Consider the following 13,422-nt stretch of genomic DNA (forward strand, 5'->3'; position numbering starts at 1 on the left):
CATTTTGACTAGTTTTTGATGTTCTTACAATCTGCTAAAGTTACTTAACCGGGGAAAGGGGGTTTGGAGCAAAGTTACCTCAAAAAGGGCGGGTTTGTGACTGGGTATTGTAGCAGAGCTGTAATTTTATATGTGTGATAACTTAAGCGCTTTGGTGGCTTTATTTAACCGAGGAGTGCCGGGCTTTGTCAGAGGGTTTTGTTTAACTGAGGAATTGTGATGTCTTAGTTAACGGCGTTTTTCTCTTCACAAATTATCCGAAACGTTGGTCCCCCCGTTTGCTGAGGGAGCGAGGAGGCTCCGCCGCCATTTTCCCTCCCGGACCGGCGGCCCCGTCCCGCGCACACGGCGCCGGGTCCCCGCGGGGATCACGCTCCGTGAGCTCCGGCAGCACCCGGGGCGGGGATCCCGGTTCCCCTGCCCGGTCCCCGGTCCCCGCCGCCTCCCGGCCCGGCGGGGCGGTACGCGCCTGCGCGACGCCGGCGGAAGCGCCGCCCGCCCGCGGATGTTGTCGCTGCGCGGCCCCGCTGAGGTGAGCAGGGAGCGGGGGCGGCCGTGCGGACCGGCCCGAAGCCCGCGGTAGGACCGGGGATGGGGCTCCGCAGCGCGGGGGCGGGGGCTGAAACCTGGAGGGAAAGCGGGAAGGGCCGGGCGGTTGTTAACGGGCCTGGGGAGGGCGCGTTGCGGCCCTGGGCTGGGGGTGTCGCGACAGGTGCGGTTTATGGTGGGGAAGCCGCGGTCGGGGTGTCGTGTGGGCAGCCGGGGCAGGGCTGTAGAGTCACAGGATCGTTTTGGGTGGAAAAAGCCCTCAGGATCATGGAGTCCAACCATAACGCACTGACCCCTGTCCCTGAGAACCTGATCTCCATGTATTTCCAACCCCTCCAGGGATGGTGACTCCACCACTGCCCTGGAGAACTGCGAATTGCAGAATCTTGTGTTTCACTACAGGACTGAAAAGTGGCTGAAAGGGGAATAGTGGGGAATAGTTGTCCAGTGTGTCTTAGCTTGTTTAAAAAAATTAAAAACGCTTCTCATTGCGGAAAGGTCAGTAAAAACCTGGTTAACTTTATCTCACTGCAATGTGAGTAAGGCTCTCTAGTTTAAAGCGTAGTTAAAGGGCAAAAATAGACTGCCGAGGGTGATGTGGTGTTTCTGTTGTTGGAGTGATGCAAATTAAACCAAAACCTGTCAGGTGAGGGGTAGGTGCCAGGATCTGGTGTGAGCGCAGGGTCTGACAGTCCCATTAAGGTCTTTTTCACTCCTGTTGCTTCGCCTGGCTGCACAAAACCACCGCTTGGAGTGTCCAGCTTCCCTGGCTTTTTGATCTGTGTCTTAAAATCTTTGTGTGGTGACAGTTTCATCCCACAACCGTAGGAAAGCTAAAGCAGAAGGGGACTTGGGAGCAGCTCTGAAGTGGAAGGTGGCTTTGATTTTTGCTGCATTCCGGGCTGACTTCAGCCTCTCCTCCTGGATCAGTTCCTCCCACCGTTGGGGCTTTGAATGACCAGTGACCCCAGTGCCAGCCCCGCGCTCCTTGCGTACCAGAGATCTACCCCAAACCACACGGCGCTCAGCAGCCCTGGGCTCTTGTCTTTCCAGGACACGCTGGGGTTTGGCTTTTCCACGCCAGCAGGATTTGGGGCAGGGGGCTCTGTTTTGTGGGTTGTTTTTAGCGTAGATAACATGTCCCGTGTTTAACAGTTATGAGAAGTTTTGTGGGTGACTTGGCTCAGGCAGCCCAAAGGGACTTATCTGAAAAGCTGCAGGAATTTTCACTTTTGTGAAAACCACACTGTAAGCAAAGCTTTCAAATTTATTCCTTGGCTTAAATTGGCAAGTGAAATAATTAGAAATTGCATGCAACTGGGGAACCCCCATCCGAAACTTTCCCAACTGACGGGATAACTTCTTCCGCTGAAACATCCTTGTGAAAGAAACAGAGTGTAGCTTCTCTTTCGTTTTTCCTGCGGTGGTTTCCAAGCTCCCCGCTGCGTGTTGCTCTGTGCGCCGTACCCGCCATGGCCGACGACAACGAGGAGCTGCAGGCGGATGAAGAGCTCCCGGCTCCGGCCGAGGACGCGTTCGAGCAGCTGGAGAACGACAGCCCTGCCGAGCGCAGCGGGCACGTGGCCGTCACCGACGGGCGCTGCATGTACGTCTGGGGAGGCTACAAGGTACGCTGTGCTTGCTAATTAGCCCTTCTGCCACCCATGGTGCTGGTAATTACGGCCCATTAGTTTGGGTGTGACTCTCAAATTATCCCTTCCCAGAAAACAAAAGCTCCAGTTATCAAATTAGACTGTGACATTTAGGAGTTTTGAAATATTGAAATAAATGGTGAGTGTTAAATGCAAACAGATAACTTGAGCGGGGTGCAGGCTGTTGTTGGCCTTTGTCAACTCATGTGTCTGTTGTCGGAGAAGGAAATACTGTCTGGTTTGAAATGCACGCCCTGTAAAGTGGTGCTTTTATTTATCACATCATCAGCACAACTATATATTACAAATTAATGACCACAGGTTGGTTATTTATCGCACTGGGTTATGTGTTTACTGCCAGCAGAACCAAGTCGTTTTACAATTTTGACAGGAACGAAGATGAATTGTCAGTGAATTCAGTAACTAAATGGGTAGCTCAAGACGAACCTTTCCTGTATTGTTCTGGTGGTGTCATGCAGGGGATGGGGGAACTAGAAAGGAAATTTGGACTCATTTCTGCACCCTAGATAACCTGCTTGGGCTGTAGGAAGGTTTAACTTCCCTGTACCGCAGTCTGTGTCTCTGCTGGGAGCTCGGCTGGTCCCCAGCAAAGTTAAACAGGCAAATCCCTGCTCTGCAAGGGCTGCAGGGCAGGTGAGCGGTGCTGGGTGCAGCAGGCGCTGCTCCTGCTGCTTTTTGTTCCGTTATTAGGTCTCTGAGGGGGTGCAAACATTTGCCGGAGTCCGTAATTCAGTATGTCAAGCGTCCTTCTGATGTTGCTTTTTCTTTCTGACCTGTTCCACAGAATGCCCAAGTCAGGGGATTTTATGACTTCTATCTGCCTAGAGATGAAATATGGATCTACAACATGGAAACTGGAAGATGGTACGGTAAATAATTAACTTAATGGTGGGGGTTTTGGGGGACAAAAATAAAATCTTAAATTGGAATAGGAAGTCTGAGGGTCTGTGAACAGAGAGAGAATTCCCGATCTCTTTGTTCTCACCTATCAAACTGTTGCATAACAGGAGAGCCTTGGCCATGGGCTGGAAGCTCATCTCTGTGGTTATGATGTTTAGAAACATAACAAACCCAGTAGCAAACTGGAAACCTTCAGTTTAGACAGGTGCATCCTCTTTGCCTGAGGATCTTTCTGGGATTTTGAACGTGAAGGGCATAACAAACTCCCGAACTGGGCGGGCGGGATTCCTCCCCCACAAAACACGCGTTCATTAAATTGCCTTTTCCCCACCCTGCTGTCAAACTGCGTTCGTCGTAAAGTGTTAAACCTGAAAGGGTGTGAAGAGCTGGTGACTGAATGGTCCACGGTGACCTATTCTAATTAAAAATACTGGTAGCGTTAGAAAATCCCACTCCGGATGAAATCGTTATTTGCTTTTCTCAGATGAAATGTTTTAAACTGTGCTTGTAGGAAGAAGAGTAAAACAGAGGGCGACATCCCGCCCTCCATGTCCGGGAGCTGCGCCGTGTGCGTGGACAGGGTGGTTTACCTGTTCGGGGGGCACCATGCCCGCGGCAACACCAACAAGGTGAGTCGCTGGAACGTAAAACCCTCCTCGCAAATGAGTTTATCCTCATTAGCTTTTGTTCCTGTTTTTTTATAAACTAGAGGTGGCTTTTTCAGTTAATTGCAATCCATCCAAAGCAAGAAATGTATCATCCTAACAAACCACAGCAACGTCTTCCTGTGAATGACTGGACATTGCAGGGCTTCAGTGTTAATAACAAGGTTTTGCCAATTGTGTGTCCGGTCGCTGCGTCCTCCACAGCTTCTGCAGCAGAATATTTTCATCTGCTGGCGCTATCTGTAGTTACTGGAAGCAGATAACCAGCTTTCTCATCACTGTGTTCTTTTTTTGCTCTCCTAAGAAGTTTTGCCTAACAATACATGGTGCTTACCTCATATTGGTTACATCCAGCTTGGATTTTTTTCCATGTAGGGGATTATCTGCCTGACCTTTTCCAGTTCAGTGTATTAATTTCTGTGTGACAGGTCAGCTAACGTGACCTTTGTAGAACTGAGCAGCCCTCAGCTCTGAATCATTGCACACAACGTGCTCTGGTAGTTTACAGCACTGGAGAAGCACCATGACGTGCTGTTTATTTTGGTTACGGTGATGCTTGTGCAATTCACCCTCTAAATTGTACCATAGGTGCTGTTGAGTTTGCTTCTTTTGATGGGGATTTCCACAGCTCTGAGATGATATCAGGAGCTGATTTGCCACTGCTCTGTAGTTATTTGAAATCGTATTCATCTCTGGTAATATTTTTCTGATGTTCTGAAGTATAGTTTAAATTAAACAGGGTTTTTTTTGCCTCGAAATATGAACTAGAAAGTAGCTTGATGCGATGCTTGCAAACAGTTTGAAACAAGCTGCATTTCTAAAGTGTGATTTGCTTCCTTCCTGCTGTGGTATTCGTACATTTCAGTTAGTTTATATATGTGTGTCTGCTATTTCTCTCCATGTAAAATGATGGAACACACAGAGAAGGGATGATACTGTAAGAAAAGCACCTTTTTTAACCATTTTTTTTAAATTGTAAGACAATTGCTACTTTCTACACACCTTCATTGTATCCCATGTCAGCTTTTGGATGGTAAAACTCCATGTTGATAGCCTTGTTACTTTTGTATAAAGTGTTTGGGGCTTGGGTCTGCAAACAGATCTTTGGATCCACATTTCGTTCCAGACGTTGTCAGTGCTCTGTGCAACTGGGGAAAAAGCTTTTAATGTGTTCCTATACCGGTACATGCTGATTAAAAGTTAAGATTTTAATATCAGTCAGACTTAAGCTTGAATCTAACTGTGTGGGTAAAATCAATCTCTTTATTTTCTACAGTTCTACATGTTAAATTCCAGATCCACGGACAAAGTGCTGCAGTGGGCCAGAGTGGAGTGTCAGGGGGTTCCCCCTTCGTCAAAGGACAAACTTGGCGTCTGGGTTTACAAAAACAAGTAAGGCCCAGCTGTCCTTGAGTGCGTGTTGGCTTTTAATCCCTCTCGGTCTCGTCGTTGTCGTGTCTCTCAGCCTTTTAAAAGCGTTCTGTCCTCTAACGGTCGATGAGCGAAAAACCCCGCTCTGATTTGGGTGCATGTGAGCTGCAACGTGTCTGCGTGAGTCACAGTCCAACACGTGGGCTCGTTACAGGCAAATCTTCCACCTGCACATTGTTATAGAGACATTGCATCATGGTTACTTGTATCAGCATCACCCTCTTGGCAATTCCATTGGGAATTACTCTCCGCAGAGGCCTTTCTAGGACTCCTCATATCACACGAAACGCAATCCTTTGGCCACAAATTGTGGGGCAGCTTGTGTTTCTTTGATCGCCATTTACTCTGAAAATTGCTTGTGGCTTTTTGAGCGGTGCACACGCTGGATCCAGCGTGGTTTGTGCTGGTTGCACAAAACAAGGAGTGCACGTTGGATTGCTGTTATCTGATGTAACGTGTTGGGATGGTGTCCCAGAGCTGCCAGGAGGCCTTTTGGCACCGCAAACCTTGGGAAAGATGAGGAACAGGGGGAGAAGGTGTTGAAGCCAAACGAGCTGACGTGCAAAACGTTGCTGTTGCCTTGCGCCCTCCTCCCCGTGCTGTGGGTGTCGTGCTGGTCCCTGGGCAGGGAGGTGGCTGGTGAGGGTGTTCCAGCCTCTGGCATGGGAGGGTAGACTGAGAAAAGCCCCTCGTGTAGCTGGGGAGTGTCCTGCTTCCCCAAGCTTCTTGTACCTGGCTGCTGCGGAGTTTGGGGATCAAAATGAGTTATTTCAAGGGAGAAAAGGGGCTTTTGGAGCATCTCCCCAGGGCTGGTTTCTCAGAGGGTTCCTGGCTTCTGCAGAACCACAGAGCGGTTGTGGCTGAAGGGACCTCTGGAGATCCCCCAGTCCACCCCCCCTGCTCACGCAGGGTCACAGAGCAGATCACACAGGTGGGTCCAGGGGGTTTGAATGTCTCAGAGCAGGAGACTCCACACCCGCTCTGGGCAGCCTGGGCCAGGCTCTGGCACCTCCCAGCAAACAAGTTTCTGCTCATGTTCAGATGGAGCCTCCTGTGTTTCAGTCTGTGCCCGTTGCCCCTCACCCTGGCGTTGGGCACCATTGAACAGAGTCTGATCCATCCTCTGACGCCCACCCTGAGATACTGATCAGCAGAAATAAGATCTATATGTCCTTGCGTTTGAGCCACATATAGTGATTTTGGTCTGTACCACCACAGATGTGCTGCTTTGTCCCTTCTGTGGAGGGAAAGCTCCGTGTTATAGAATTTGCCGCAGACACTTCCAAAAGATAAAGAAATTAATTGCCCATGGTTCTTGTTTTCAGGTTCTTGATGTGGAGAGAAAGCTCAGTGGTGTCATACTGAGTGTGGTCAGTTTAGATGTAAATCTGTACAAGACCAGAGTTGTGGGCGTTTAGTTAGGTGGTGTGGATTGTTTTCTGTTAGTTTATAAGTCTAAAAATTTCTGGCAAAACAACACCATTCAGTTCTGATAAGTGCTAAAACCCAAACATAAAGATAATTTTATTTAAAAAAAAAAAACAAACAGTAAAAATAGATGAGTGACTGCTCGTGGTAGCTGTTCTCCAGGCTTTGAAATGAAACGCAGCAAGTACAAAGGAAAACCTTTCCCCAGAAAAACGGAGAACTTCCCAGGGCGGTGTCCCCTCGCACACGTCTCCACCGTGTCCGTCCGGGCTGGGACGCTTTGCTTTCCCTTTGCTTCTCAGCTGGGTGTCTGGACATTTTGGGCTCGGGGAAATCTTTGGGCAGAGGGTTTGATGGGGGCGGAGGTGGGAAGCGGCAGGAATAGCCCCGGCGGCAGTGGCCGAGGCGCGGCAGCCCCGCTTGCCTCACACATTTGGAACCAGAGCAGAGCTGGAAGCCCGAGGCCTGGGAAACAGCGGCAGAGGGATTTAACGTGGGCGGTTGGGTCGATTGGGCAAGAAACGGGGCCCCACACCTGGGAAACGTGCAGCGTGGATGGAAGGAACGAAGGCAAAATAACTCCCCTGGTTTTCCTGTCTGCTGGTTGAGCGCGGCCTTTACAGAACTGATGAACGACTGGGGAAGGGACTTGAACACAAGCCCTGTGGGGAGAGGCTGAGGGAGCTGGGCTTGTTTAGTCTGGAGAAGAGGAGGCTTAGAGCTGAGCTCAGCACTCTCTAGAACTACCTGAAGGGCAGTTCTAGCCAGGGGGGGATTGGGCTCTTCTCCCAGGCATCAGCAATAGGACAAGGGGCCATGGGCTTCAACTCTGCCAGGGGAAACTGAGGCTGGAGATGAGAAAGCAATTCTGTGCAGAGAGAGTGGTCAGGATTGGAATGGCTGCCCAGGGAGGTGCTGGACTCACCGGCCCTGGAGGGTTTGAAACTGAGATTGGCCATGGCACTTAGTGCCATGATCTAGTCAATGGGCTGGAGTTGGACCAAGGGTTGGACTCGATGATCTCTGAGGGCTTTTCCAACCCACTCCATTCTGTGATTCTGTGAACTTTAATGTGTAGCGACAGATGTGAAATCATTTCTAATAGATCTTGATGCACGTTTTGTTTCAGGCTGATATTTTTCGGAGGCTATGGTTATTTTCCTGAAGGGAAGCAACTGGGAACTTTTGAATTTGATGAAACTTCTTTTTGGGTAAGTAAACTTGGAAGTAATTTCTATTGAAAGGTTAATAATTAATGAGTGCTTATTAAAACTTGTTGCTTGTTTAATATTTTTAAAGAATTCAGGTCTTCCTAGAGGGTGGAATGACCACGTGCATGTTCTGGACACTGAAACCTTTACTTGGAGCCAGCCCATAACTACGGTAATTATTCATCTTGTGTCAGTTAATCAGGTTACAGCTCTTAAGAAATACGTGCAGTGTGCCCTATCTCTTGTAGCACACTATGAAAATAAGCTTGACTTTGCTAGGCCTGGCTTCACTGCTTTAATTGGTGTCAAGTTAGAAGAGGGTGCTGATGAAATGGCCTTTAGCGTCCCTTCCAACCCAGACGGGGTTTGGTGCGTTTCACTTGTGTGCTGAACTGTGGTCAGAACAAAACTAAACCCTCAGGAACTGCAAATATGAACCACGCGAGTGTCTCTGACGTACTCAGGAACAGTGATATTGCCACAGACTTGAAGGAAATTAAATCTGAGAGAAGTAACTTCTTGTTTAGGCTACCAAAGAATCACTTTGTCTTAGAACATACAGATCCCAAAGATTTCAGAAGTAACTCTATAAAAATATTAATGATTTATTATGTCGTTGCCTCATTTACAGTCCAAGGTCTCGTGTCACAGAACCCTCTTCTAAAAGCAACATTGATACCTTGACACTCAGAGGGAGAAAATCCCATTTCTAGTGAGTTTTCTGGTCTTCCCCCACAAAAAGCAAGTTTCTGCCCACAGGTTTCTGCTGAAATGGCATTGATTTGTTTGGTGAATGTATCCAATGAACTTAGCGTCGTATCTTGCGTGTCTTTTCTCAGGGGAAAACCCCGTCGCCACGAGCAGCTCACGCCTGCGCCACCGTTGGGAACAGGGGCTTCGTGTTCGGCGGCAGATACAGGGTGAGCCCGGCACGCGTCACCGCGCGGCCCAAACCCAACCCAGAGCTTCAGCCGGGTGATATCATTCCAGTATAATTTTCAGCATTTCAAGTGTTTCCTTTCTTGCAGGAGTCCAGGATGAACGACCTGTACTATCTGAATCTGGATACGTGGGAGTGGAATGAAATGTAGGTATTAACACTTGAGTTCTTTTGTTTGTAACGCAATAGGAAATCGCCGCTTTGATTCCCTGCTCATCATTCTAGTGAAATTTGGTAACTCAAACTGAGCGGCCCGAGCAGTTCTGACTTGCTGTCTGGCTTTTTTAAGCACTGATACGAGTAAAATTCTTCTAGTGTGTCTCAAGATAAACTTGCCGTAGGGTCATGAGTGATGTGCAGTGCGAAGCTGCAGCCAAAAAATAACCACAGAATCACAGAATGGACTGGGTTGGAAAAGCCCTCAGAGATCATCGAGTCCAACCCTTGGTCCAACTCCAGTCTGTTTACTAGATCATGGCACTAAGTGCCATGTCCAATCTCAGTTTCAAAACCTCCAGGGCCGGTGAGTCCAGCACCTCCCTGGGCAGCCATTCCAATCCTGACCACTCTCTCTGCACAGAATTGCTTTCTCATCTCCAGCCTCAATTTCCCCTGGCAGAGTTGAAGCCCATGGCCCCTTGTCCTATTGCTGATGCCTGGGAGAAGAGCCCAATCCCCCCCTGGCTAGAACTGCCCTTCAGGTAGTTCTAGAGAGTGCTGAGCTCAGCTCTGAGCCTCCTCTTCTCCAGACTAAACAAGCCCAGCTCCCTCAGCCTCTCCCCATAGGGCTTGTGTTCAAGTCCCTTCCCCAGTCTTGTTGCTCTTCTCTGGACCCGCTCCAGCACTTCAATCTCTTTCCTGAGCTGAGGGGCCCAGAACTGAACACAATACTCCAGGTGTGGCCTCCCCAATGCAGAGCACAGGGGAAGGGTCACTGCCCTTGTCCTGCTGACCACGCTGGTTTGGATACAGGACAGGATCCCATTGGCCTTCTTGGCCACCTGGGCACACTGTTGGCTCATGTTGAGCTTCCTGTCCATTAGTCCCCCAGGTCCCTTTCTGCCCGACTGCTCTCCAGCCACTGTGTGCCCAGCCTGGAGCGCTGCAGGGGGGTGTTGTGGCCAAAACCAGAGCGGGAGAGAGCAGCGGGATTTTCTCGTAGCCCGCGTGTAATTCCCGGTGCTTTCTCGCCTGCAGAATCACGCAGGGCCTGTGTCCCGTGGGCCGCTCCTGGCATTCCCTAACGCCCATCTCCTCCGACCACCTCTTTCTCTTCGGAGGATTCACCACGGACAAGCAGCCGCTGAGTGAGTCATTCCAAAGGGATTTGGTGTTGTCTTTGTGTTCTTGTTGTGCGCAGAAGCTTCAATTACTGCCCGGTCGCCTTAAATTCTTTCTGAATTCTTGTGATCCAGCTCCGTACGGTCAGCTGCTCATTTCACAGAGCAGGAGTCACTGCGTGTGTGGAGACACGTTTATAGAAACTCATCTGCTCTGAAAATACATCTAACGTGTATTGCAATTAGTAAGAGCGTTGTAATTCTCCATTTTCCCCTTCTGACTTGGCTCCCATAAACCACAATTTAAATACCTGTTTCCAAACAGGCAGCCCAGCGTTTCATAAGGTTTTTCCTAAAACACATGATTTATTTAAGAACAGAAATTAACTGTTTTACACTGAATTCCGTGTTTATTGCAGCAAACGTGGCAGAAGTGCTGTTTGTACTTGGGGTTTTGCTTGTTTTCAGGTGATGCCTGGATTTACTGTATCAGCAAGAACGAGTGGATACAGTTTGAACACAACTACTCTGAAAAACCAAGGTATGGGCAACACTTTCTTGGAAACTTATAAAGAGTGAGGAAGCTTTTCACAGCGGCCGTCGGGGAGAGGACACACGTTCCTCTGTACGGCGCTTGTTTTTCTTAGCGACACAATACAAATTCTGGCTTCTGCCCCAGAATTGTGGGTGTAGAGCGTGCGCACAACATACAATTTGAGCACCTGGTTGTGTGTCAGCTCCATGTTTGAAGCAGCAGGAAACTGGGGGATTTTGGTTTGATTGGGGTGCGCTGGGCCCAGCGTGTTCCTGCTCACGCCCGGGGTGCTTTTGTCTTCCTGTCGAGTTAATTAGCGCTGACGAGCTGCAATTTAAAAGCATCACAGTTGCCGCGATGCACGTGTGTGGCGTTGAGAACACTCGTGTCATGTGAGTCCCGGCTTGTTTGGGGAAGAGTTCGGGTTGGGGTTACATGAGTAACCTTGAGCATGAGGAGAGCAGCACAAAATCTGCGTTTGACACAGTGGGACATGAAATTGCGGTTTGTGGTGACAACAGCAGCGCCAGGACGCCCCACACAGCCCGGGGTTTGCTGACCAGTTTCCTTTCTCTGAGTGTAAACTGTTGGATTAATCCCGTCTCCGAGTGGAAGCACAAACTTGCGCGTTAACCTTAAATACAAACCCCAACCATGCGTTACTGGCCCGGGTGGGTTTTCTTGGTTTAACCCGGCGCTGCCTTCTGTTGGTAGGTTGTGGCACACGGCTTGTGCCAGCGAGGAGGGAGAGGTGATCGTCTTCGGGGGCTGCGCCAACAACTTACTCGCCCATTCGAAAGCTGTGAGTGTGTTTTGATTTTCCCTTCCCACCGGAGGCGTCTCACCGCTCCGGCCCCGTGCGGACTCAGCGCTGCATAAACAGAGCTCTAAGGGGAAATGTTTTGCTGCTTTACTGCAAAACAAGGTCTCATGTCCCAGCTCCTTCAGCTCAGCGCTGGGCTGCTCCTGGGGGTGTTTTTGGGGATCCCCCCCAACGTGCTGCTCCAGAGGGGCCTGGGGAGAAGGGGCTGAGCGGAGCGGGGCTCTGCGGCCGGGACGGGGCGTCCCCAGGGCTGCGAAGACACAGGCAGACTGGGAACAAGCCCCCGGGGCTCCCCGGGCACAAGGGGCGCTTTTCATTCATCTCTAGTGCCCGTAACTTCCCACACTGTACAATTTGGAGAGTGATTCTGCGTTCAGGCTTTGTGATTTATGTCCAGTCTGCTCCCCCCAGTCCGTCTCTCCCAAACTGGGCCACTGGGTCCTTTCCAGGGTCTGTTTGCGTGAGTTTTGCCTCCCAGAACGATGTGAACCCACATAACCAAACCGCTTCTCTCTGTCCCCCCTCCCCAGGCTCACAGTAACGAAATCCTCGTGTTTTCTCTACAACCACGATCTCTCGTAAGGTAAGAACTCCAGACTTCAGCATTAAACCATCGCGTCCCCCACCTGATCAAGCAGTGCAGGGTTTTACCACCAGACCTGTTTCTTATGTTCTTAAAATACCTGAAAATATTTCTTATACCACCAGACCTGTTTATGATGTTCTTAAAAGAAGTGAAAAATATTTCTTATGCCACCAGACCTGTGTTCTTAAAAGAAGTGAAAATATTGCTTGCCCTAAAGAACACTGAAATAACAGCAGTTGGTTATGCGAGGTAGCGCAAGATTCCTTCCAGAAGCAGGAATTTGGCGCTGCTGATGATAACGAACCCTCGCTAAGCAGCCGTAGGAAGGGGTTGACCCGTCTGGCGTCTCCTGTCCCGCAGGCTGTGCCTCGAGGCCGTCATTTGCTTCAAGGAGATGCTGGCGAGTTCCTGGAACTGCCTCCCCAAGCACCTGCTGCACAGCGTCACCCAGCGTTTCGGGAGCAACAACACCTCGGGCTCCTGAGCAGCTGGAATAGTTGTACCCAGCGTGGCAACCATTCAACTTGTATAGGTTACATAGCTGTATTGTCGTAGGTAGGTGCTTCTTGCCTTTCAGTTGCATGTGAATGGCCTAGAGAGAACCTATTTTTGTGTAAAGATGTTTGCAATAAATGTATTTAATGCAAGTGGAGATGTATGCTGTGCTTAAGCTAAAAACTAGTTCTGGGTTTGGCCACGTTAAAGTAGGCGTAAGGGCCAACACCGTGAGAGAAGAGAGTGTGTGTGTGTGTGTGTGTGTGTGTGTGTGTGTGTGTGTGTGTGTGTGTGTGTGTGTGTGTGTGTGTGTGTGTGTGTGTGTGTGTGCGTGTGGAGATACTGGTGGAGGCCCCAGTACAGGGCTTGAGGACTTACTGGTTGTGCAGGAAGCACCCAGACTATAGGAGAGGAGCGCAGCTTTAGTCTGGGCTCAAGATCGCAGTCCTGGCTTAGTCTACAGCGTTAATAAACGGCTTAACATTGTGCCACAAATGCTTTAAGGTCAGAGAAATGGGGTTTGGGAGTTGTACCTTGTCGGAGTTGATGGGTGTTGTAACGCTGCAGCTGTGAGGGCACCGCCGCGCTCTGCTTGTTCGTAGCTTTGTTGTTTTGGAACTCTCGGTGTTGTGGAACTTCAATTGTGAACCTTGGGCAGCAGATTTTCTGCCCTGAGAGGGGGAATGAAAGTGCTTGAGCCGTTAGGGGCTGCGTCTGTCACCTGTGGAGCTCGTGTATGGCCAGAGCTACCAAGGACCCCGAAAAGCGGCCTCAGCTCATCCACAGCCCCAGCAGGTGACCCTGGGGACAAGGACGGGCTGTGCTGCTGGGGGAAAGGGGTGAAATCATGTTTAAGCTGTCCTCAAAATAAAATCTTTGACTTGTAAAACCAAAGAATCTCTGCAT

General features: G+C 49.8%; 1 protein-coding gene across 2 annotated transcripts; it reads left to right on the forward strand.

Moving 5' to 3' along the window:
* The first annotated feature begins 423 nt into the window (after positions 1-423).
* Positions 424-12,673, forward strand: KLHDC2 (kelch domain containing 2). 2 transcript variants are annotated; one of them, XM_082058838.1, is made up of 14 exons: positions 424-532; positions 1,985-2,177; positions 3,007-3,086; positions 3,634-3,751; positions 5,064-5,179; positions 7,776-7,857; positions 7,946-8,029; positions 8,697-8,777; positions 8,886-8,944; positions 9,995-10,104; positions 10,546-10,618; positions 11,327-11,414; positions 11,966-12,018; positions 12,382-12,673. In XM_082058838.1, exons 2-14 carry the CDS (start codon positions 2,022-2,024, stop codon positions 12,503-12,505), a joined length of 1,224 nt encoding a protein of 407 aa, XP_081914964.1. In that variant the 5' UTR covers positions 424-532; positions 1,985-2,021; the 3' UTR covers positions 12,506-12,673. The 2 variants fall into 2 exon arrangements, with proteins under 2 accessions (XP_081914964.1, XP_081914963.1); XM_082058837.1 differs by having other exon boundaries at positions 492-579.
* The last annotated feature ends 749 nt before the right edge of the window (positions 12,674-13,422 follow it).

Source organism: Streptopelia decaocto, assembly GCF_964273445.1.
Source record: "Streptopelia decaocto genome assembly, chromosome: 7".
In the NCBI taxonomy this organism is placed as follows: domain Eukaryota; kingdom Metazoa; phylum Chordata; class Aves; order Columbiformes; family Columbidae; genus Streptopelia; species Streptopelia decaocto.